At 40.2% G+C, this 25,402-nt stretch overlaps 1 protein-coding gene across 2 annotated transcripts in view; it reads left to right on the top strand.

The window, feature by feature from the left end:
- Positions 1–280: 280 nt before the first annotated feature.
- GATB (glutamyl-tRNA amidotransferase subunit B) overlaps positions 281–25,402 on the top strand; it is a 42,071-nt gene continuing 16,949 nt past the window's right edge. The window contains exons 1-9 of one of the 2 annotated variants that reach the window (XM_032748152.3): positions 281–491; positions 2,385–2,535; positions 15,059–15,181; positions 16,094–16,207; positions 19,238–19,436; positions 20,397–20,519; positions 23,351–23,464; positions 24,510–24,594; positions 24,961–25,005. In XM_032748152.3, the coding sequence (XP_032604043.2) occupies positions 325–491; positions 2,385–2,535; positions 15,059–15,181; positions 16,094–16,207; positions 19,238–19,436; positions 20,397–20,519; positions 23,351–23,464; positions 24,510–24,594; positions 24,961–25,005 (1,121 nt within the window). In that variant the 5' untranslated portion in view covers positions 281–324. The remainder of the gene's footprint in view (positions 492–2,384; positions 2,536–15,058; positions 15,182–16,093; positions 16,208–19,237; positions 19,437–20,396; positions 20,520–23,350; positions 23,465–24,509; positions 24,595–24,960; positions 25,006–25,402) is intronic. The other variant, XM_012573392.5, reaches the window with a different exon arrangement.

Consider the following 25,402-nt stretch of genomic DNA (forward strand, 5'->3'; position numbering starts at 1 on the left):
CAAACGGCTGCCGACAAAAAAGGCGGCTGGTCTTGTAAAAGCGGGAGCCCAGAAGAAAACCACACACAGCGCACTGTGAGGGCCTGAGCCGGCTAACGCGTCCTAAGGAGCAGCCGAGCAGCGTTCCCACGGCCCGCTCCGGCATTCCCGGGATAAGCAAAGGACCAGCGAACCCACGTCAGCCGGCGGGGCGGGGCCGGCGCCACGCCCAGCGGCCTGACGGGAGTTGTAGTCCGCCGGCACGGCCGCACTCCGCGCCGCCATGCCGGACGGACTGCATTTCCCAGGGGGCGCTGCGGGCGGCCGGGAACCGCTGGCGGAGCAATGGCTGCTGCGGTGGCCATGGCGGCGCGGGGGTGCGGCGGGGTCTGGCGCCGGGCGCGGCAGCGCGGCGCGGGGCAGCCGGGGCCCAGGCTCGGCCCTTTCCCTCGCGGGCAGAGGGCTGTCGCCTGTAACGCGAGAGGCGGGGCGGTGCCGGCGGGGAAGAGCGGGTACGGTGCCGGGACGTCGCGGGGAGAGGGGCCGGTGGAGCTGTTCCGCCCTGGCTCTGCCCGGCTCTGGGTCTCCGGGCCTCCGGGCTTGGGTGCGGGAGCGGCGGTGACAGCGGCGGGGCCAGCGGCGGGGCCCGGTGTGAATTCGCCGTGTGAGCGGTGTGAGCATCGGCAGCACGTTTACCTGGCAGCCCCCAGCGCAGTGGGAATCGCCGCGGCGGCGGGGCCGTGACCGGCCGGGCTGCCCGGGGAGCCGCAGCTCGGAGCGGGAGCGCTCGCCTGTGCCGCGGGGCAGCCCTGAGGGTCATCTCGCCCTCATGGGCGCGCTTTCGAGGCTTATTCCAGCCCAAAACACGCTTCTCTTCTAGTGGAGTGTTGTGAGATTTGGGTGCTGTGCCTGAAGCAGAGCATTTTATTTCTGCTGCAGCTGAAAGTCACGGCCTGAGCAAGTTCTCGTGTCCCACGAGTGTCTGCACAGCTGATCACTTGAAGAAAGTTGTGCAGACAGCGGCAGAAGTGTGCTGCTAGTTCTTTAGAGACACAGATAAACATAATCCTTGAACAAACACGGCAAGAAGCTCCAGGTGCCTCATCAGTGTTGTTAGTGGATTGAAGGACTGACTGTTGCACTTACCTTTTTCTCTGAGTGTAAGCCAACACACTGATTAAGCAAAACCTGGTGTAATTTTTAATGCCTTGATATTACAGAAGGGGATTTCTGAAGAATACAGGAAACAGCAGAATAAATTTGCCTCCAAAATGTAAAAGAAAGCCCACATTATTTCTCAAACCTTGAAGCATTTGTATGTTCAGTTGAAAATACTGAAGAATAATACTATTTAAATGAGAGAAAATGCATTAGCTCCTTTAAACATCTGAACCTTAATCTTTCATGGTAATATTCTTCTTCCTAAAGCATCAATATAAGTGGCAACTGCACCACTAGTTTGGTGTGTTTGTAGGGATGTCCTCAGCTGTTGGAGGGCAGATGGAGAACTAAAATCTTGGCAGTGTAGAATGTTCACCTTTGGAAGGAACACTGTACTTGGTATATTTGTTTGATGTTTTTCCATGGCTTGCTTATCTCCTGCTATCTGGGTACTCATACTGCTGAAGTGTTCTGCCACAGAAATGTGATTTCATCAGTGAAATATTATTTGTGCCACTTCATTTTTACAAGACCAGATAATTACTTACAGAAACTGTCAAGCAATTCATACTGTAAAGGTGACCTTTTTCTCTTGTCCATATAAAGGTAATGGATGTGAGAATTGCAATTACTTTTTAGATGATACAGAGAAGCTTTATTCTGCAGAATACATTCAGAGAACAGTAGCTCTCTAGTTGAAATGATGATTTCTCTATTACCAGATTACTAATGTTTATGCTAATATTCTACTAACGCTGCTCTGGAGAGCCACCTTTCCCAGCATGCAAGTGTCTATCTGACAGAGAATACATAATTTATTATGCCACCTGTCTGTTGGAGATTTATCAAACTACCTGAGAAGTAATTCATATTTATGATGATTTGGGGATTTTCACGAGGCACCAAATTAGGGTTCATCCAGCATGCAAGTGTGCCTCATTAATTTCTCTGAGATTTCTCACATAAGGAAAAGTTAAAAGTTTTAAACCATTACAATTTTTTATTACATTCTTTTTTTCATATAATGAACACTGCCATGTAGTCCCCATAGCCTCTGTTATCCAGTATCACAGCACAGGTTTTCCTATTACAGTGTAGATGTATTTGCAACATTGTTTACAATTTTTTTACAATTACAATTTTTTAAAATAAATTAAGCATTCCTAATTCTTCTGTTTCTAGGTTTCCATGGGTTTTAACATCATCTATATTTAAATTGTTTTTCCCTTCTCTTTCCTTTTCAGTCTCGTTCCATGGGTACCAGTTGTGGGTCTGGAAATTCATGCACAGATCAGTTCCAACTCAAAACTCTTCTCTGGTTCCCAAGTCCAGTTTGCAGCACCTCCCAACTCTTTGGTATCTTTCTTTGATGCCTCTTTACCAGGAACTTTACCAGTAAGTTAAGCTGCAATTTCATTTATGTCAGGATTAATGTCAGACAACTTTGTGTATGCTTCTAATATTTTATTTTTCCCAGGATTTGACTAAAGTCATATATATGACTACTTTTCCTTGTCTAAATTCTGTTTGTTTCATAACATGAGATGCCTTTATATCCCCTGCAAAGGAGAAAAATCAGGAGTGTCTCTTCAACATGTGAATGGGTTGTGGTATTTCTTTGAGGCCAGGGTGGGTGTGTTTGCTTAGCATGCCACACAGGAAATTCCTTAAATATGAGAGATGCCTAAAGCCCAGTGAGAGAAGAACATCTTAAGATTTCTGAGTGGCCATTTGATGTTATTTTGCCATATGTTTGTTTATATAGCTGTCATTTGCCATTTGGAATGTCTCACTGAGGAGTTACTTTGCTTCCTGAGAAGAAAGTCTCCAATTTAGGAAAGTGTCAACCATTCCTATTTCCAGAGCAAACCAATTATTAAAAAAAAAAGTAATCTGTGTGACACATTGGGGATTAATAGGTCAGAATAACTAGCTAGCACTTAGCAATAAGGTTTATTAGTGAAAACTTAATAAGTGTTTGAATTCACAGCTTAATTATAACTGTGATGTCTATGACAGTACTGCTGTGGAATTCTTTGAGTATCTAACAAGTTGAATTTAAAAATAAAAATTAAAAAATTAGAACATAAGCTCTTACAATACAGTGAAAATAAATATTTAATAGACTTAGCATTGCCACATGCAACAACTCTGCAGAGACTAAGATGGGGTCTAATTATTTAAAGTAGAAATATTTCACTGACTGTATTCATTAAAGTGCAGATTTGAATTCCAGTTACAGAAATGTATTTTTAAATCTAGTTGTAGCTTTGCATTTATTTTGCATAAAGCAGCCTCAGATAATCTAAAATTGGGAACTAATTTGTGGCTGCATTTCTAGGGTGTTGATCTATGTCATAATCCTTAAAAGGAGAAATTACGTTGTTATTATTGATTAATTTTTATTTCTGTATTTTCAAAGGTATTGAAAATGCAGGAAGTGAAGTTTAGATGCTGATAATATTAGGACTTCACTCCGGTTGCAGTGGCAATTCAGAGCTGAGTTTCAGAACTATATGGAAATTCTGAAAACTTCCTAGAGATAATGGGAATCTTATGGAATAATTTGGTTTCAGAAGAGTCTAGCTAGACTTAAAGACAGAAAATTAGTTCCTTTCATTTGGGGGCAGGGCTAGGTTAGCCAGAAAGTCCAAAAGAGTTCAAGATTCTGGTTTTGGACCTTCTATTTAACCTTCTGTTAATGCACAGAAATTCTTAGATTGTCTAGTGCTTATCTTCAGTCAAGTAGAAAAGCTGTTCTTGAGTGAACAAAAAATGAATATTTATGAGGAAGTTAATTTTTCTCTACATTACTGTTTATCAAGGGCGCAATGTATGTGTGTGTCTTTTTTTCTTTATTAATGAAGCTTTAAAATGAGGCTCGGTATGACCTTTGTAAGAAGTCCCCAGTACATGTGGGCTTTGGTAGAGAAAATAACTGCACCTGAGAAGAAAAAATCCAGAATGGTTGGGTTAATTTTAAAGTAGTGATGCTGTGTTAGGTTCTACTAGCTGCTTTTATCTATACAAAGAGCAGGAATATTTTTCTTACTATAGTACTGGTGAAAATAGAGTTGAAAGTGGGTGTTACAAAATACATGTTCCTGCATGTTAGAATGCGATGCAAAATCCATTCAGTAGTCATAGCTCTATTTTCCTGTTGTACCTGCTGCTGCTGGTAGAGACTAGCATTTGTTCTGGAATCAGATGGGCTTGTTTTCTCTGTGTAAATTTTTACATGGCAATAGTATCTGAAGCAGAATTGAATTTTGGTAAATTTTGAAAGATGGAAGGTAATTTTTGAAAATTCAGAGTATTTATAGAATAAAACCAACAAAAGCCATTTTAATAAATGTTAGGTTATTGACTAATAAGACTACTTAGAAGATAGATATTTGACCTTTCATTTGGACTCAATTTTGTTGAAAAATGAAAAAAATAGCAGCAAAGTTTTTATACACTAGTTGTGCTGAGTCTAGAATAGAATGACTGCTGTTTTAACCTGAGAGCTATAGGGACAGTTTTCAGTGTCACAGAGATTTAAATCTACTGTGTGACAATGAGATGGCTGTGATAGAGAGCTGTCCTCCTTCACAGTGGGACCAGAAATGATGGTGCTGAAGGGAGCTTTTCAGGTTGCTGTGCCTTTCTGGGTCACAGTAAGTGTTGGTATGAGCTTTTGCTGTGCTCTACACAGGAGAGGTGAAACTAGAAGAATGTGTTTAGCCCTCCGCCTGCTTTCCTTTTTATATTTTCTTCCTGTAAGGTTAATACAGCTTATTTTATCCTTCTGCTTCAAGTAGGCCCTGGGAGGGTCATCACAGTGGAAGTGGTATGGCCATTTCACTGTGTTCTTCTCATAAAGTGCCTCTGAGAGACAAGTACAGGCAAGAGGAGCTATGCAGGTGCCCTCCTGTTTGGCATGAGACAAAAAAAATTATTATAGAATCATAGACTTATGGGATGGTTTGAGTGTCGGGGACCTTACAGCTCATCTGCTTCCAGCTCCCCTGCCATGGGCAAGGACTCCTTCCACTAGACCAGGCTACTCAGAGCTCCATTCAGCCTGGCCTTGAATACTTCCAAGGATGAGGCAGCCACAGCTTCTCTGGGCAGCCTGTGCCCATGTCTCACCACCCTCACAGTAAGGAATTTCTTTCTAATATCTAATCTAAACCTGCCCTGTGTCAATTTAAAACCATGTCCCGTCATTACAAGCCCTTGTACAATGTCTGTCTGGCTCTTCTGTAGGCCCTCTTTAGGTACTTGAAAGTGCTGTAAGGTCTCTCCAGAGTTTTCTCAGGGCTGAACAACCCCAACTCTCTCATCCTGTCTTCATAGGAGGGGTGTTCCAGCACTCTGGTCATCTTCATGGCCCTCCTCAGACCCTCTCCAGTAGGTCCATGTCCCACTTTTGTTGGGGGTCCCAGAACAGGATGCAGCACTCTAGGTGGGAACTCATAAGAGTGGAGTAGAGGGCAGAATCCTCTCCCTTACCCTGCTGCCCATACTTTTGGATATAGCCCAGAACATGGTTTGCTTTCTCGACTGCAAGTGTGCTTTGCTGCCTCATGCTGAGCATATCCTCAACCAGCACCCCCAAGTCCTTCTCCCTGGGGCTGCAGTCAATTCATTTTCTGCTCAGCTTATATTGGTGCTTGGGATTGCCCCGACCCAGGTGCAGAACTTTGCACTTGGCCTTGTTGAACTTCGTGAGGTTTGCACAGGCCCACTTCTCAAGCCTGCCCAGATCTCTCTGGATGGCATCCCTGCCCTGCAGCATGTTGACCACAGCACACAGCTTGTTGTCGTCAGTGAGCTTGCTGAGAATGCACCTGATCCCACTGTCCCTGTCACTGACAAAGGCATTAAACAGCTCTGGTCCTGCCTGAGACACCTAACACCACTTGTCACTGGTCTCCACTCGGACATTGAACTGTTGACCGCAGTTCTTTTAATTCCATCATCCAGCCAATTCCTTGTCCACTGACAATTTGGGACTACATCTGACTACATACATTTCATTCTACGTAATGAAGTTTGCAAAAGCCTGGGGTTTTTACCTTGTGAATGCACTTGGCAATGATCTTGGCTTGGTATCTTCAGAGGACCTATTCTATACATGGTAGCAGATAGTGCATTTCACCTGCAGACTGGACTAAAATTCTGAGGATCCATAAAGGTGCCTTCCCAATCTACTTTAGCCTCTGAAAATTCTGAGAGGCTTTAGAAAGGTTTCTAAAGCTAAAACTGGGTTCGCAGAAGAAGAATCCATGATTATCTATTTTTGTGATGGAGGTGGCTGACTAAAAGTTAATTATAGCTCAGCCACAAAAATAAGATAGTAAATCTAGCAGCTAAAGGCTGAAACCTTTTTGTCAGTGCTTAGTCTTTGTCACACATTTTACATTTGTTTCCAGCATGACTGAAGTGAAACCATGATCCTATTGTAGGCAATCCTTTGTAGGTAAGTATATAAAGAAATAATCTAGGATTTTCATATCCAAAGTGCAAATTAATAAGATTTTAATGAATATTAACCCTACAGTCTTAAGTATTTTGAAATTTTTTTATATCTTCTCATGCATTGGAATTTAATTCTCCTCTTAGTGTGAAAAGCATCTATTTTATCTCTTTTTTTTACAACAGACTTTTCAGAAACAACTGGGGCAACCAGATCCCTCCTTTTCATGAAGAGAGCAGTGCTAGAACTGCTCTCAGCCCTTGTCCTTTCTGGCATTGCACCTCTGGCACCTTCAGCTCCACGCTCAGGCTTGTCCGAAGCTGGCAGTTGCCAGTGCAGCACTGCAGAATCGCTGGGAGCACCTGGATCAGGCTTTGCCTTGCAATGCTGGGCTGCTGAGGGGGCTGCCCAGGCATGTGGCAGGGCTAATACCCAGTTTGGGATTAGAGAGGGTGTTTCCATCTGTTCTTGGCAGTGGCAGGTAGCTAGTGTTTTTCCAGATGTTTTGGGTGATGGATTACCAGACTTAAATAACATCTACAGTTCATCAGAATATACAAGATTTATCTGATGCATTTGCTTTCAAAGGCTCTGAGAGATTTGTGGGAAATTTTGGTGGATCTGTCTGTCAGCTGTTCATACTGGAACAGAAACAGCATTTGAGACCAGAGTTTATACTTTACAGCTTGAAACTAGATTTTTTTTTTTTTTTTTTATATCCCGTGCCTGTTAAATCTGGTGATTGCAACAACTGCTTTACCAACTTGTGATTTCAGTTTTGTTTTGACATTCCTGCTGGCATGCATGTGAATTTACTCCCTTCTTCTACTACTTAGTTTTGAAAAAAAGCCTGCTTCTTAGCTTGACTTTTGATAACTACAGTTTTAATTGCATGCACTTTTCATGGGGAATTGAACAATCTTCTGATCTTTATATGGATGTTTTTTTAGCTTTCATTACGTACATCATCTTCTTTGAAACCATGTGGTGGCTAGGTTTTTGTATCTATGAGCTCTCCTCTAAAATAAATTAGTGGCAATGCTTGATGAAAAGAGTGAGTTCATGCTTGTTTTCAGCCATTTACCTATTTCTAGGTTAATTTAAACCCTTCATTACTTTTTCCCCTGAAACTGTAGTAATTGTACTTAGGAGAAAAAAGGGGACATTTTTATATAGAATTTGATGGTACTTTTCTGTTGCAATCCTTTCTTTCCTGATAATATTTCGGTTTGCAACACATTGTATGGTCAGTGCTTGGGAGTCTTTTCTTGCTCACACAGTCCCAGCTTGCTGAGCTTGAAGTCTAGAAAGCTTCTATAAAGAAAATCCCAAATAATTTAGAAAAATACTAGAGGAGTGAATTAGGTTTTTAAACCATTGCTCTCTGAGGATGCCTTTGTGGTTCATAGACCCTTAAATGTCCAAGTTCATGGTGAATTAAAGCCTGCCTACCAAGTTTCAAACAATTAATCGGTTCAAAGCTGTTGTACTGGTCAGAAGAAACCTTTGAAAGATGATTAGATGCTAGCTTCAAGTGACTCAGGGTTGGGTTATGGTGCAGGTTGTTTCTCATTCTGTTTCTTTGTTTTCCACAGGCTCACTCACAGCCCCAGGGTTACCTCTGGTATCAAACTCCTTCACTGAGGTCTGAGCAATGTTATATTTCCTCCATTACTGCAGTTGCTTAGCTCAACTTTATATCATACTTAGGCCATTTTTGTCCGGAGACTCTCTGTTCTTGTGTATTTAAGTATTTTGTGACACTTTTTGCTCCTCTCTCAAGCTTTGAAGAAGTCTCTTGTAACATTTTCTCTCAGTTTTTGCTGTCTCATATATTTGTGAGTATTTCTGACCCTCATTCTGGGTGTTTTAATCTTTTTCTCAAGGCTAACAGTTCAGGTTGGGCTGTCTCCTTAGCACCTCAGTTAAGTGTTGGACTCTCTGTTCTTGTTGGCTTTACTGTTCATCCTGAACAGATCCCTGTGCCTGATGCAAATTTGCCTGCTAGAATACCACTGAGTTGATACAACATGTTGTTATCACCTATTTCAGTAGATACTTGAATGCATCAATGATGTTGCCTCTGTATTTTCTCTTACCTGCTTTTCTGTTGTTTCTTTTTAATCGCTTTACCTTTTGTTTTACACAGGTAGTTTTCTACTTCTTAGTGGGGAAGCAGGAGCAGGCAGTATCTTGTTTCCTTTCTTTCATGCAGTCTTATTACTGTGTTTATTCTGCCATCTTGGACACTTCTGGGCAGCACAACCACTTCATGACATATCAGTGTCCCCCCGTTTTGAGTTCATTTGGAAATTGCTGGTGATTTTGCAGTAGCTTTTCTCAGTGGGTGGGAATTTCTTTAAGCGGGACCTATTGTTGCAAAATTTATTGTTGCAAAATTTCTTTTACCTCTGTTATCAGTCACTGCATGTGTTCTGGCATCCTTAAGTTTTTGATTTGATTTTGTTTTCTCACAGTAGGTAGAGTCTGGTTCCAGGTGACTCCATTTGAAGAAATCCAAGGTGGTATGTTGTATATATGTGTATGTTAGCAGTGCTCTCTTAAGCAAAAGTTTCATGGCAATTTCTTAGCATTTTAACTTTGCAAACGGACCTCTTGCTACTTCATTCTTCTTAGCAATTGTTTCATTGAAGAGTTTTTCATTAAAGGTGTTTAGGGAAGCATTGTCTGACAGTAATGACAGGTAATTGTAGACTGGATCTTTGTTATCTTGTGGTTAGCTGTCTGGTGAGTAATGTTGCACAACTGTCAGGTTTTTGTATTTTGTTTGAAACTTATCTTGGCACAATTAGGCTGTAATCAGTTCCTGGGGTAAAATTAATTTCTTTGTGTTCTCTCTGATAATTAGTCACCTTGACACCTTAAATATGTCTGTATTTGATTTTGAGAGGATTATGTAAACTTCTGCAGGTGATTTTTATTAGTTACATATGCAGATTTTGCCAGAAGGACATTGTTTTCTATACAAAAATGCTTGTTTTGCAGTTCTGCTGCCAAGTTCAGCCAAATTTTCCTCCAAAAAATTTAGGCTTGTAGCAGGTTATTATGAATATATTAGCAAGCATATGAAGAAGAAATTATGAATTTAGTCTCCCCACTGATCTCAGCTTGTTGTGGGCTGCTGCCCTTCAGATACTTGTGACACTTTATACTCATTTTGGTATGTTTGATGAATGAGGAGAAGATGGGGGAGTCACGGGAGGGAGAGTTTTGGGGTCACTGCTCAGGTAAAACAAACTAGGGATATTATTTAAAGGAAAATAGTCTCTTGGTTCTGCTATTGCAGAACAAGTTTGCTAAAAGCAAATCTTTTCCATTTGCTCTCTTACAAATGCTCTCAAATAATTTCTTAATGGCTCTTCACAAGACTTGTTGCATTGTGTCGCTTGTTGTTTTCCTGAATTAGTATAATCTTTTACCTGTGTGTAAAAGACCACTTCTGGTTTACTCCTAATTTGTATATTGTGCTCTCTTAAGAGATCTGGGTCAGCCTGCAGGGAAAGATGGCTGAGAACAAATAAGCATATTTTGGAAGATGGCTGTTGGAGAAAAAAGGAATGAGGGAGTCGGAGCAAAGGGCTGAGAGTTTAGTGTGGGCTCTCAGACACACAAAAATTGCAAGAAGAAGCAGAGGGCAGATAGTCAAGACTTTGAAATAATAGAAAATGACAGTAAATGGGGATCAAAGGTCAGAATTTGTTACAACTCAGAAAACCACAAAGCTGGCTCTCACCAAGCCTACAAGCAAAGGACCATCTGCAAGGAGAAACAGGGTAGGAGTTGGTTTACAAACTATTTTGTCCTAAATGCTCTGAGTGTCTTCATTTAAGAAATGAAACAATCTATGTTATGTTGAACAAGGCAGATGATATTCACGTTCAAAAGCATTTTTTTTTTCTGGAACTTGGTGTAGGAAGAAAGGTCTGAGATGGTTCTCCTTAAACATCTTGTTGCGTTTGGACTTGATCACAGCCTGGAACTTGAGTTTTAGCTATTGCACTGAGCAATGTCTCCTACCTCCAGCAGCAGTGAAGTGTTATCACTGGATCTTCTTGCATTAAACGTGCCCTGGATCAGATTGCATTAGCAGTGATTTAAATTCCAGCTGGCATTAAAGAGGGAGCATCCTTATGACAGGTCAAGAAACGCCATGTGGCAGGTGCAGAAGACTAATGTCAACAAGGAGAGCATGGATGTTAGACAGGTCCTGGACTTCTTTATGGGAACACCAGATAAGCGCAGCATTTGGTTATGAATTTCATGAACTACTGTATCACCATTGCACTGTCCTGTCTTCTCTGTGGTTCACCTGCTTGGAACTGGTCCTGCATGGTAGAATTTTATTTGGTTTTAGATGCTGCTGATGGGATCAAAGATATGATCTGGATTGGCTGCTTCCCAAAAAACAAATCTATTCTATTGGGAACATTGAGCACTTTGCCCGTACGGTGGTGTGAATGGATTTTTTCTTCTGTGTTTCTTCTAGCAAATCCTGAGAAACCTTAAATTCTGTCATTATTGAAATATTTTTGTATCTGGTGTAATGTTCCATTTTTCTTGCTCTCAGGGGTCAGCATTTCTCCCTACTGCTGCTGCATTTTTCTGGTAATCACTGACACTTCCTCCATGCTTAGCCTCGTGATAAAAGGTTTCAGCCTAGCACTCCTGCTTTGAGAAAGTGTGCCCTCTTATTCTGTTGAGTACACCTGAAGCAGTGTGTTTGGGGGCTGGGTACTTCCTGATGGCAGAACTGCCTAGTTTTTAGATATCACTGGAATCACTGTGTGCTGCACCACCACAGGCCAACTTTGCCACTAGACAAGGTTAGCAATAATATGTTTTGTATAGCAATGTATGGAATTGGTACCAGACTGTGGAAAGGTGAAGTTGCAAACTGCATTAACTATGTTTAATGCCCTTCACAGCCTTTACTGTTGCAGCTTCTGAGTTGCTGTTTTGGTCTCTTAAGCTGGAATCTCTTTTGATAATGCTAAGATCTCCATTTAAAATGTCTGGTGGTTCTTCCCCTTCTGTTTTGCCCCTTTCCTTAAGAGATAAGAACATAATGCTCATAGTGGGACAGTAAACATGCTGCGAAGTAGATGCTGGAATAAGTGCAGAGGACACCAAACTGAAGTTTTTAAAATTTTCCCTGAAATTTGAGATCTCAGGTTTTGGAATGTGGGTTCTTTGAACACCTAACAAATGACAAGACTTAAGTTGTCTTCTTTTTTAAATTTTTACTGCATGCTTTGGGGGGTGGAGTCTGGTTGTAACCCATTGAAATAAATTTAGGAAATGGTCAGCTCTTGATTTATTGTATCTACATTCTGTACACGCATAGCTCCAATTGGTCCCTTCTCTGTGTGTGGGAGGATGCCAAGGCAGAATACTGCAGAGCAGTAAGTACTCATCTACAGTGTCAGACTGAACAACCACAATTACACTGGGACTAAGTACATATAAGGGTATTCTATTTTGAAGTTTAACTTATGATTGCACTTCCAAGAACCATATATTGCAGCAATTTGGTACTTTTAACACAGCTAGAATAGTAAGACTGGGTATATCCATTAGTAGAAGCAAATAAAAATCAGAGTGAGATGAAATAGGAGTACTTGAAAATGTGATTAGATATATCTGTTGAGGTTTCTAAAGATTGGAGTCTGCTCTATGGAGAGCTGGTTGAGTACATTGTACTACTTCCTTCTTTCAGATACTATTTTGAATGAAAAGGAGCTAAAATTAAATATTTCTTAGATAAACAGTCCTGTGGTTAATGTGATTAATGCTGATTTTTTTTATGATTGTAAGTAGGACTGAAGGTCTTAAGATAACCAGTGAATATTAAATCTGCTTTATTAAAATGTGTGACCTAGAATCAAAAACTTTACAAATTTCTGGGGAATTATTTTGATTTTACCATTTTTAGTACAAGGAATATTTTCTTCTGTAAGATAGGCTCCCTGGGTGCAAATGTTATTGCAGAGATTATTGGTTTTTTGTAAGAGGTAGCAAAAATAAACTTTTTCAATGAGAGTTATTTAGATATTTCTTCTTTTTTCCCCCATTTATCCTGTATAATACTCTTTATCAAAACAAAAAGCTGCATACCTACCCTCTTTAAAATCTAAACATGGTAATTTACTAAATATAGAAACTTTATTAAAAGGGTGCCAACTTTCTTTAATATATTAATATGAGGACTAAACCTGTTGTTAAAGAAAAAGCTGTTAGAAAATTGCTTTTGGTGGGAATTTGTGCCATTGAAGGTATTGTGGATAATTTTGAATAGCTGTTGAATATTGTATTTAAAATTAGGACTTGACTAAACTGAACTTGCAAGTAAAGATAAATTTTTAAAAGGAGTCTTTCCACTTGTGGTCTAGATGTAAAGAATAGACAAGTAGCAGAAAAAGAGAGATCTTGGTTGGACTGTTCTTTCATTCCTTTAGCGCTCAGTTACCATGGTGCTGTAGCAGGAGACCATAGCTACAAGGGAAATGGTGCTGGTGTTGTGATGCCATTGTTAAGGTTGTTCATGAGTTTCCAATACAAACAATTTACATTTTTTTGTAATAGCTCTGTAGGATTTTCTTCAAATACTAGGAGGGGTGCTTCCCATTTAGAAGAGTATATTGAAGTCTTTATAGACTATTGTGTTTTGTCCATAGCTTCTGCAGGAACTACACAGCTTGCTTTCAAGGCCAGCAGTTTGCTAACATAGCAGACAGGCAGCTTGTCAGTTCAAGCCAGTAATTTAAATCTTTGGTGCTAGTCAAAGCTGTCAACTTAATAACAGCTTACTGCATAAACAAGCTGGAGGGCTTACTCTGGGTCATTAGTATGGGAGGTTTCACATACTGAATTGATGTTTTTCACTGCAGATTATTTGAAAAGCAAGTCTTGTTTGAGGGAAAGGTAGTAGTGCTTTGTGCTTACAGCCTTGGTCATGGCAGTGGATAGTAAAAGTCACTTCAGACATGAAGCAGTATTAGATAAGTTTTGATTTTTAGAGAAGAGGAGTGTCATCTGGTTGGGTTTGGGTTGTGTTTTCTTAAAGGCACACAGGGCAGAGGAAGCAGATTAGCAAGGCAGCTATCTCAGTGTGCCATAGCAGGAAAGATCTGCTTTCCAAGGCCTTCTCTCACCACTGAGATGGGTGAAGGAATAGCACGGAAGTTGAACGAGTAATGGAGCATATACAGTGATTTGGCTACTGTGATCCAGTACACTGGGGACACATACACACCAGAGTCATCTAAATTCTTGGTAATACTACATAAAAAATAACCAGTACTTCATGTTTTTATGCCACTTTTTCCCCAGAGCCACCAAAATGTTTCATCAGCAGCAAAGCAAAAGATCTCTCTGGTTTAAGTAGTATATATATGGGGGTTATTTTTTTTCACCTTGAAAGAGTGTTATCCTTTCGGGCAATGAGTAAGATACACACTACCCTGTTTGAAGTAAAAATTGAAGAGCGATGAAGTGCTATGAAGCTGTCACTGATTGTGATTTGGGAGTTGGGTTTTGTCTTGTTTGCTGATTGCAGTCAGTCACAACCCCTGCACCTCAGGAATTGTAGTGAGATACTGGTTCACTGCTTGAAGCTGCGGTGGTTTGAGCCTACCAGTCCTTATGGAGGCTTGATGGGTTTCTGGTGGCCAGTTTTATTAAAGGACTACCTGGCAAGGTCTTCACTAATTTGTAAAGCTGAACAGGATTGTGCCATAAGGCTTTCGTAAGAGGAAATTTGCCTGTGTATTTAGAAATATGAAGATATTTTAAACATTGAACAGTTTGACTACCACTGTTACAGAATTCCTTGAACAGTGAAAAAAGAAGTGTCTGTACTGTCTGGAGGCATTTAATTATTGAAAACAGGAACATCTACTATATAATGAACGGCAGTTATGCTACTAAAGTAAATTCATATTTTGTAGTTATCAATTTTCTTTAGCTTAGAGTCAGGACTAATTGTAGGCATTTTGCTGTGGATTGATATTTCAAAGGGAGATTGTTCTTCCTTTTTTTCTTGTCTAGAATTTGCTTTATGTATCTCTTAAATTTTTTAATAAGTAAAATATGCCTGAACAGATGATGTGTTCTAGTTAGCCATATATAGCTGCACTAAAGATCTGAAAGTTCCCTTGTTAAATGTCTTAAATATTTAATTTCTTTTCTGTATAAGCAATTTTAAAGTTTTTGTTACATGAGGAGTTGCCTATATCCTCTCTTACTATTTTGATTTTTAAAAACTAAATGAATAAAATAAAGAGATTAATTTTCTGGCTGAAGATGTGGGATGATGGGAAATGTACAGCTGCTTAATATGTTTTTAGAAATCAGGCTGAAGAGTATAAAAAGTAAATACTGTCAGAAACATGGAAGAAAACATTATTTAAGCCTTTTATGTTCTGGTCAATGCAGATGAAGTCATGTGCATTCTTTTACATAATGTGCTCCTTTAATGGTCCTGCTGGAAATAGACTTCTTGGCAGCTGTACAGTGCAGAACAAGATGGATAAAGTTCTGTTCCTGTTTCAAAATGCTGTAAGTGTGAGCATGTCAGAATTGTACTAAGACAAATTCAGTCTCCTTTTCAGTTTCATACATTTGATGTTACTTAAATGAACTCTTAAATTAATGAGCGCACATCTGAAAAAAAAATATCATTTGTCAGTAGTTTTTGGAGTGGAGTTTTCTTTCTCCTCTGGATCATGACCCTGCTGAGGAGATGGAAGAGTGTAGTGCTGAGAAAGATGAGTCCATGGTGAAAAACTGTATTTATCTCCTTTATTTCTTTGTGAAGACTTTGCAGGATCTTTAGATGACATGGCATTCTGCAAAAACCTTTATCACAAGGGTTTCTTAGGTACTGGAAACATGTATACTTGTAGCCATGGGATCAATTGCTATATTTTGGGTTCTGTTTTAGCGAAGATAAGTAAGTGTGCATAATTTCATCCTGGTTAAGCAAAGCATTAAAATCTATGGTATGCGTAGAATCTCATAAGTTCACTGTGGTTCTGTGGTTACTGGTGTCCTGAAGTGTTCTACTGTAATGGCACTGCAGTCCCTAATACAAATCCCCTGTGTTTCAAATTCCCAGTATGAGCTGACAGCTGGTTAAAAGTCAGTTATCATGTACTGTGATTTGTCTCCTGTACCCTCAAAGATTCAAAAGCACTGGATGTTTGCAAAAGTAGCTAGTCAGAACAGTGCACACCTCCATATGTGGTATGACAAAGTGACTGAATAGCTCGTGTTTTCATCGTAAAGCCTTGCAGATTTATAGCTGCCGGAACTTTAATGATGAATAAGAGCTACCCACACAAAGAAAGAGATCTAATGGTGACTGAAGGCAAGTGAAATTGAATATATGCTCCTTATACGGCAGTGTGTGGGAGACACATTTGTAACATACCGAGTATCTGAGCAAAACCATGTGTCATGTTTCCTTAGGTTCTCAACAGGAGATGTGTAGAAGCAGCAGTGATGACAGGCCTGGCTCTCAACTGCAGCATAAACAAGAAGTCCTTGTTTGACAGAAAACACTACTTCTATGCAGATCTGCCTGTAAGTATGCAGTATGGCTGGTCCCTCCTGGTCTGTGGGAAGGACAAGCCTGCAGTATGGATGGCAGCAGAGGAGTGCAGAGATGCTGCTTCTGTTTTCAGTCAGTGCTCTGCTCACCCCAGCGGGATGCTGCACTGTGCCCTGATGGAATAGGCAGCTGTACCCTTGTGCTCACTGATTGAATATGATTGCTCTGATTGCTGACTCCTTGCTTAGCTGCACAATTCCAGTAGCCTAATGTAATTGGATTGGGAGCTGGAGCTGCTTTGTCCCTTAAGTTGTCCATTCCTGGTGTTTTGTACTAATTGTCTGTTAGGGTAAAAGCAATCTGATAAAAGTCCTTCATTTAAAGTGAATGTATAACTAACAGAGGCTCCAGTGGAATAAACACAGTAGGATCTTTTTTGTGTTCTTAGGGACCTAAAAATATTTATTTCCCTTCAAAACTTTCCCACTTGTGGTTCCAATAAATGAAAAAACCAAAACAACTGAGGAATCGAGTCTTTGCAGTGTGGTTTGTTGGTATATTTCATATGTGTAGAAGGTGCCACTGAAGTCAGATTAATTTTGCTGTATTTGATATGGATGCAGAAATACTGAAATAGTTTAAGAACCTGACTTCTATCCTTGCAACAGCATGGAGCAGTGTTTGAGCCTCTTTTTCTCTCTAATGACATTAAACCTTTCTAATTTTTAACTTGTATTTGTATGAGCTTATTTGTACTGAATGTTCAGTTTAACATTAATCTGTCAAAGGGAGGAAGCTATATTTAGTTTCTTCGGTTTTGGGGCAAAGATCTGATGACATGAAAATAAAATATGTGGGTTTATTTTATTTGGGAAAGATCAAGCATGTTAGCTTATCCTCTCTTTAGGTGAGGAGTCTCAGACATCCAGAGAAGCAGAGTGGGAGACCTCTCAGATCCCAGACGAATCTGCAGAGGTGCTGCATTATTAACCAAATTACTTTCTTTCCCACTCTGCTTCAGGTATTGAAAAATTTTGAAGTTACACAAAACATTTTCAAATATAACTGCTTCCCACCTTAGTAAGAGAATTATTTTATAGCTGTCCAGTGGAGACCTGGATCTCAGAAAGAATTTGTGATTTATTTTTTTTCTAGTTTGTGAACTTGTGGCTCTTCTGTGAAGTTGCTATAATTTTGATTCGGTTTCTGGGGATAACTTTGCAAATATTTGTAAGCCATTAAGAGGCCCTTTTATTGGGAGCTGTGCAGTGACCTGCTGGGAATGTGAAAAGCAAACTTAGCAGTTTGCATTGCCAGTACTTTTTTTAAACATGTAGAGCAATCCTAAAGCCCACTTAAAGACCTGAAAGGGAAAAGGGTAAAATAGCAGAAAATAAATACGACTTTTGAAATTCCTTTGCACATCATGAAGGAACATCAAAAACATCACAGACAAATTGTTTGCAATTTACCTTTAGTGGTTACTCTGTTAAACTGAAATCACTCTCATATTCTTGTGATATCTGCTGCTAGCAGTCTACTGATAGCAGCTATATGGGTGAATGTTGTCCTGGGAAAGCATCCATGTCCATGTGTCCAAGAGAACAGTTGAGGTGGAAGAAAATGTGGGACTGTGCAGACATTAATTACAGGATCCTCTGGGTACATAAGCAGGGAGATTTAGTCAGGGAGATGCTGACATGTTTTATTAGTCAGAAACATGTAATTCTGGCTTTTAACTGACTGACTTCTGCAGTTTAAGCACTGACAATAAACTGCCCGACCTACATTTCATAGTCAACAGTCTAGTCGGGAACCCTGTAATAAGATGCAGAGTTTAGGCTAATGAGCTGAATAGAACAGATAAATCCAGCTCTTAGGGTCATTTGACAATGGGATTATTGTTACTCCTGAAAACAGGGCTTTGGATGGGAAATAGGATTCATATTATTTATTGTCACTCAATATTTCAGGCTGTAAAAAAATTATTTTAATGAGAACTTGTAGGAGATGAGAAGAGCCTATGATTAGCATAGGCTGCAGAGAGTCAGTTATTTTCTTTTTCTTACAGTGATTATGTCTAATAGGTCATGCACTTCACTGCATATATAAATTAGAGTGTTGACAGGGCCAGACCATGGTCCTCCATTCCAGTGCCCTGGAATTCACCATCTCTATGTTTTAGAGTAAGCTTGTCATCCCTGCAAAATAGGCAAATACTCTTCCCAAATAATTTGTGTCTGGCAGACTTTTTTTTTCATTTTCACCACTAGTGCCATAGGCAGGTGAGGAAGGAGGAAGCAAAGGAGACCCTACCTCAGCTGTCTTTGAGTCACTTCTCTATTTTTACATCATTGCAGTTATTCCAATACCTTGTCACTGGCAGCCACTGTTTTGGCCAGCAGTTTCCCCTTTGAGTGGAGTCCCAGGTGTGAGGTGGCATTTATCAGCCGTGTGTCTTATGTGGGGTTGCAGTGTCTTATCTTTTAAATTGCTGTATTAGTGAAATAGAGCTTTCACATTTTCTTGATTTCTCCCCTCCACCCCTTCCCTCTCCTCCCCACCAGTGCGTACAATTTGGAACAGACAGGGGGGGATATGCAGCCTGTTGGGAGGATGAGTGATCGCCCCAGCTTGGGGATGGAAGTACAGTAACTGGCTTCAAAAAACATGTAACATGATCGTGGGACCACAGGCAGGGAAGAACTTCCTCCAGTCCATTTCCTGCCCCAGGGCAGTATCAGAGAAGTTTGTCATCCTTGGCAAGAGATTGTGCAGTTGATTATTGATTATTTCAGCATTAGTATGATGCCGTATATTTTTCCCAGACTTCCAACTTCTTACCGTTATGTTGAATTCTAGGCTCATCTTCTAGCTTGCTTCCTTTCCATTTAAACAAAGTTACTTTTGAATTTACGTGTGCATTTATTCTCTCCTCTTATACAGGTCACTCTGAAAGATGTTGCATTTTCAGTTTTGTTCTTAGTCAATTATATTTGCACTTGGTCTGCCTTCTGAAAAGTGAATGTTTCAGTTGCATATAAAGTTAATTTTGTTGACAGGCTGGCTATCAAATCACTCAGCAAAGAGTTCCTATTGCAGTGAATGGAAGTCTGTCATACAGTCTCTGCATAGACAACAAGATGAGCCAGATGGTGACCAAAACTGTGAGGATTAAACAAATTCAGTTGGAGCAAGACAGTGGAAAAAGTCTCCATGATGATACAAGGAGCCAAACCCTTGTGGACTTGAATAGGGCTGGTAGGCTTGGATTATTTTCCTATTTTCTCCTCCTTTAAAGGTAAATAATGACAGGAAACAGGCAAAAAATTAAAACAGCTTTATGACTCTCTCCTTGAAAAAATAACTCATGAAAATGACTGTTACACTAGAAACAGATGAATACTTGATTTTTTTTTAATGGCCAGTAAACTTTTCCTATTTGCTGTTGGTTGATGGTAATTGGCAGTAGCAAGTTAGAAATCTCTTGGCTCCACTTTGCTCAAAACTGTCAGTCACACAGAGCCACTCAGCTATTTAAGCTCTGCACTGTATTTGTTGTTAAAAAAGTAAAATATTACACATCTAGTGAATCAAGTTTGTGTATAGAAAGAGCAGCTGTTGGAATCTGTTGGTGCTTGAGTCAGAGATTTCTTTTAATTATTAGCTTTGAAGAAATGTAGATTTTCTCTTTTAACTTGGAAATTGTAAATGGAGTGATCCAAAGGAGTGCACAACATAGGCAGCAACCTGGCTGGCCTAGCCTAACTGGGACAAAGTACTCTGGTGTCCATGGAAGCTGACGGCTGTGGCTGCTCAGATTCCTTGAAAGCTAGGTCCTGAAGCTAAAAACTAGACTGCATCTGTTTACAGTTCTGCCTGCTCCAAAATTAGTTTAAGATAAATAAATTTGCATCTGGAACCCAATCGGCTTTAAATGAGAGTCCTTCTAGAGGAATGGGTCCTTCTGATCTGCATGTCAACAAAGGGTGGGGGGTTGTCTACAGTTGTCAGTTACTTTAAAAAAATAGCAGATAAAGGTTTTATAGCAATCTGCAGCTAGGCCCACTGTGACAATTACTAAATAATACGTGAGGGTTTATTTGTTTTTTATATTTCTTTTTAAAGAAGTCCATGTTCTTTCATGTGTTAGCCAGTTGCACTCTCATATGCTAAGATCAAAAGCTATTGCTGAAAATCTCCTGTCTCTTTTCCTGGTAGGAGTTGGTCTCATGGAGGTTGTCATGGAGCCTGATATGTGCTGTGGGGAAGAAGCAGCTGCAGCAGTCAGAGAGCTTCAGCTCATTCTGCAAACACTTGGGAGCAGCCAGGCAGTCATGGCAGGTACTGAGAGGAGAAAGGCATGTTCCCTTGTCACCAGTAATTCTCTGCATTTGCAGGAGTTTTGCACCTTCTGGTTATTTTGCTCTGTAGTTGCTTATAATGCAACCCTTTCTAGCTGTTGTTTTACAATCCTCAGAGTCTGTCCTAATGTCTGCCATGCTTATAGGCCTGCCTTTGTCTGCCTTGCTAGATGTTATGTTTCCTCACAAAATAATTTTACAGGATAAAGCTAGGCAGGAGGAAATGTCCCCTGGGTTCTTGTGGTGCTTCTCCCCTTCTCTCTCTATTTTGCTTGCTACAGCACTGCAGCACAGAAGATCTGTAGCAAGGATTAATTGTAGGGTATGGAAGGGACAAAGGGACAAAGTAGTGGGAGCATGGATCATCTTCAAAGTGTCAGGTCTCAGCTAGTCATAAAATTGATGTAAGCGGAAAACTTGTACTGGTGTCATGAATGAGATGGAGTAATGAACAGCATGTACAGAAATGGGTGCTGGGGTTAATTTTAGCCAAGATTACCTATCTTTTTGAAACCACTTCTTGCAGCAAACATCACTTCTGGCACTAGCTCTTTCTGTAATTCTAAGGCCTCAATTTTCACAATAGATGATGTGCAGAAGCATAGCCTACATTCAGGCTCCTAACTGATTATTCTGTCTCATTAATTGTAAGATTCAGATCATGCCATTTTTCCTCAGTCTTAATGTTACCAAAATTTATAACCAGCACATGGTTACAGGTAACATATAGCAGACATCTGCTTAAGAATTTAAAAGTGGTTTCAGGTGTGGTTTCATCTCCTCCACACATATCCACAATTAGGAGCTGCTTATTAGTGTTCACAGTGTAAGCTATATTTTTGCCTGTGACAGCTGGCCTCACTGTCTGGCAACAAATTCAGTCCATTATACAAGTGGATATCTCCTGGAGAACTGAGTCAGAGTGGTCTATGCATCACACAATAAATGGGATCCAATAAATGTTGGCTACTGATGCAACTTTAATTTAATGTAGCGGGAAATAATAATAGCTAGACATTATCTATTTCTCTGAATCTTTTCTCACACAAGTGCCCCACATGTCAAATAAGGCACAGTTGTCAGTATTAAGCAGCCAGTTTGGATGCTTCTTCAAGGGCCTTCGTGGGCATACATATTTTAAATCATTTTTCACTACTGAATTTGGCCCTAAGATTGGCATTGGAATTGCATTGTAGTATTTTTTATTGCAGGGTGATTTTTGACTTTATATGAGAATCCCAGTATTGGAAGTATTTTTAATCCAGGATAGTTAGCTATAAAAGTGTTTGGATTTTTTTTTTCTTTCTTGAAGGTTTTAGGGGCTTTTGCATTTACATTGAAGACAAGTGCCCAGTTTTATCAGATGTTATTTCATTAACAACAAACAGATGAAAAGATGCTTTCATTGTAGAGTGAAAGAAAAGTTAGCTGGGCTTAAAGAAAAAAAAAGCCCTTCTTTTTAATTTTTTTTTCTTTTAGGAACTTTTGCAGCCTGGGTCTTTTGCTTATGCCTGATTAAATTCATTGTCTGGTCACACTGACACCTACATCCAAGTAGAAATAGGTCACGTTCTCAAATGAAGCAAGGGCAAGACAAGACTATTCCTTGTTTGGAACAAGTTTTACCCCAAAGAGGGAGCACATGTAAAACACTTCCCTTGAAAGAGATGTTGGGTCATTCCAGCATCTTTGTCTCATTTGCATGTCTGGCAAGGCTCTGTGAAGACAGAGGAAATTGGTGTGCTGTCATCCAGCCTGCTTTTACAAATTGTACCAAGGCCTCGTCGGTCAATTTAAATCTATTGACCGGATGGGTTCTGAAGCCACAGTGTCTTCACAGTTTTAACTCTGAGCCATTTTGCACTCTCGTTTATAATTCTATAATATTATAATGTATTCAATCAGTAGACATTTGTTTCTTTTTATCTGTATTTAATGCATTCAAAGGAAAAAAAAAACACAGGGAAAGGCTGCAGATGCTCAATGTGTAATATGGGGAAAATAATGTTTCTTAACTTTCCAGGATGTAATACAGCCTCTCCTGTTTGTGTATTCCCAGCAGCTGATAACTGTGGCAAGGCTTTTCTTCTCGGAAGAGATGTCTTTAAATGGACAATACTTAGAAAGATGCAATTATGATTTCCTTGTGGTTGAGTCACTAAAAAATTTTAAGGACACTGGTCCATTTTGGACTGAGAGTGCATGATGCTTTTATATAAAACTCTGTACAGTTTTTGGCAGCCAGGGACATTTTAGGGGATTGCAATTTCCGGAAGGAGAGGAAGAAAATTACCAAAAAATCCACTGCTTCTCACATTCTGTCCTTGAGCTGTAAATTTCCAAGAACACCTTAGTAAATCTGTTCAACATAACCTTAAGTTCTTGTGTTCCATGCTAGGGTAGTATATATCCATCAAATTGTAATTCCAAAAGGTATTTTTGTGCTGCTTTGAGAGGAATGGAAGCTCACAATCCACCGCCTTGCTTGTCTAATTCTGCCCTTTTTAAGAGCTGTGAATCAGAAGCTCTTTTCACTGTGTGGCTTAAAGGATCTGCACTGCACTGCATCATGCAGTTTTCTGAGAGGAATTATGAGCAATGATTTAAAACTATTTTGAATGATTCAAGGCAGTCCCTTGAGATGGAATCACATACAGAAAGCTATGATGAAGTGGCTGTTACTCCTTTCTGAACACAGAGAAGTCTGCTATTAAGGTTTTGCATATAACATGCAGTTTATTAATGTATGCCAAGGTTTTTAACTCTAGTGTGCAGGGCAGACTGTTCTGTTAATAAAATTTCCTTTTACAGAGGGTCAGCTGAGAGTGGATGCCAATGTTTCTGTGCATCACCCTGGAGAGCCTTACGGAGTGAGGACTGAAGTGAAGAATATCAATAGCATACGATTTCTGGCAAAAGCAATAGGTAAATTGTGGATAGCTTTGTTACAAGAGCATTGTAGGTATTTTATGTGATCTGAGGTAAAATATGTCAGGCTTCTGAGTGAGTAATTGGCCTTCAATACCCTGACAAGCTTCACTTGGGGTGTCTTCTCCATGTGCCTTGTCTGTGGGTACACAGGAGTCCCATTTAGGCTCAGGCTGGGGCCTTCAGACCTCGCCTAAATGGTTGTGAACCAGGTGTGCCAATTTTCAGTCCAGTCTCCTGAAGGACCTTGGACCTGTTCTATAGTCTTGTTCCTAGAACTTAGCTCCTTCTGCTTCTCCTTGAGCTCCCTGAGTGGACCCTGGGTTTGGCTCATCCCCTCACCTCGACTGGCACTGTCAGAAGACACTGGTGGTAGCACCTGCCCCTGCTCACACTGTTCAGACTGGTGGCACTGCATCAGACCATGAGGGTGTGGCCTGGACTCTGGTCACCCTTCACTCCTGGCTTACCCCATTTTATGGAGCAGCCCCATGCTTGCTACTCCTTGACAGAGTAAATCTTAGTATTAGGCATGCAGGTTTTTGCAATAAAACCTCTCTCTGCCTACAAGAACGAAGCAGGTGGTTCAGTGCCTAGCATGGACTAAAATATGGTAGCAGAGGTTTTGTGTCCTCCAGTGGAGATGATTGCTTTCCACTGAGTATGGTGTGTGATGTGTGTGAAATTCAGATGCAGCTTGGGTATGAGGAAAAAAAAGGTGATTTTTACATCTCCGAAAGAAAACTGAACTGGGTGACTGCAAGGTCACCAGGAATATATGATTTGACTGCAGTGCCTGGGAGAAAATGGTTTCCATTTAAAGGAAATGAAGGCAGATGAGGGGAACACACCAAGAAAGAAGCAGTGCTGGAGAGAGACAGTGACAGATAATTCTGCCCATAACTACTGCTGTTGATTTCATTAAGGTTAAAACAACAAAGTCTTCCATTATGGCGTAGCAGTGAAAAATGAAATAGTAGAGTGCACTAAAGCTAATAGTGTAGTCTAACAAGCTTACTCCTTTTTCTTTTATTACTGTCAGACTATGAAATACAGAGGCAAATTGAAGAACTTGAAAATGGAGGGACAATTTTGAATGAAACAAGAGCATTTGATTCCAAGCTTGGGTGAGTTTTATTTTGGAGGAATATAGGAATAGCTGCTTTTGAATGCCTAAACATACCTAGTGACATGATCAGGAGCCATAATATAGTGTTGCTCAGCTTGTGTCTTCTAAAGCTAATGTTCACAAGTATAGTCTCCTCTTAGGGAGTAATTTAAGACTCAGACATTTTCACAACAGATTGTATGCTGCATCAAGCAGTGTCTGTGAAAATGACTGCCCTCTTACATGCACTTATTCTTTGAAGTGGTTTTAAGAGGCTGTCCTGATCTTCATGAGGCAGAAGGTTTGGGTTGTAGTTTTGTGGTTTTGCCATAAAACTAACTCCATGGTGTATCTCTTACCAGATCTTGTTTTACTTTTATTTTAGGTGCACAGTACCAATGAGAGACAAAGAAGGAAAACAGGATTATCGGTATTTCTTTTTTAATAGACCTAACATTTCACCAGCTGAGAATTTACTGAATTTCTGAAGTTTAGCCAGTGTAATAAGGATGTCAAGTTAGTCAGTATAGTGAGTATGTGTCGGAAGTTGACCTTCCACTGGAAGGGGCAGAGACCTATCAAAATCAGTGCTAATCTGAGCAGTTCAGATCTGGGTTTGTGTCTCATTTCTGGTTAAACCCCTGGAGCTTTCTCAAAGACTAGGCTGGGAGTACTTCAGCTCAAAGTGGGAGAGTTGAAGGTTTACTGTATGGCCAGTATAAGTGTATTAAGAATACACTTATGCTGCCATACATAATGCCTGACATAAAACATCAGAATTTTTGAGTTCAGCATTGCGCCTGCTGTAAATACAGAGGGAAGCAGTT

Source organism: Taeniopygia guttata, chromosome 4 (assembly GCF_048771995.1).
Source record: "Taeniopygia guttata chromosome 4, bTaeGut7.mat, whole genome shotgun sequence".
NCBI lineage: Eukaryota > Metazoa > Chordata > Aves > Passeriformes > Estrildidae > Taeniopygia > Taeniopygia guttata.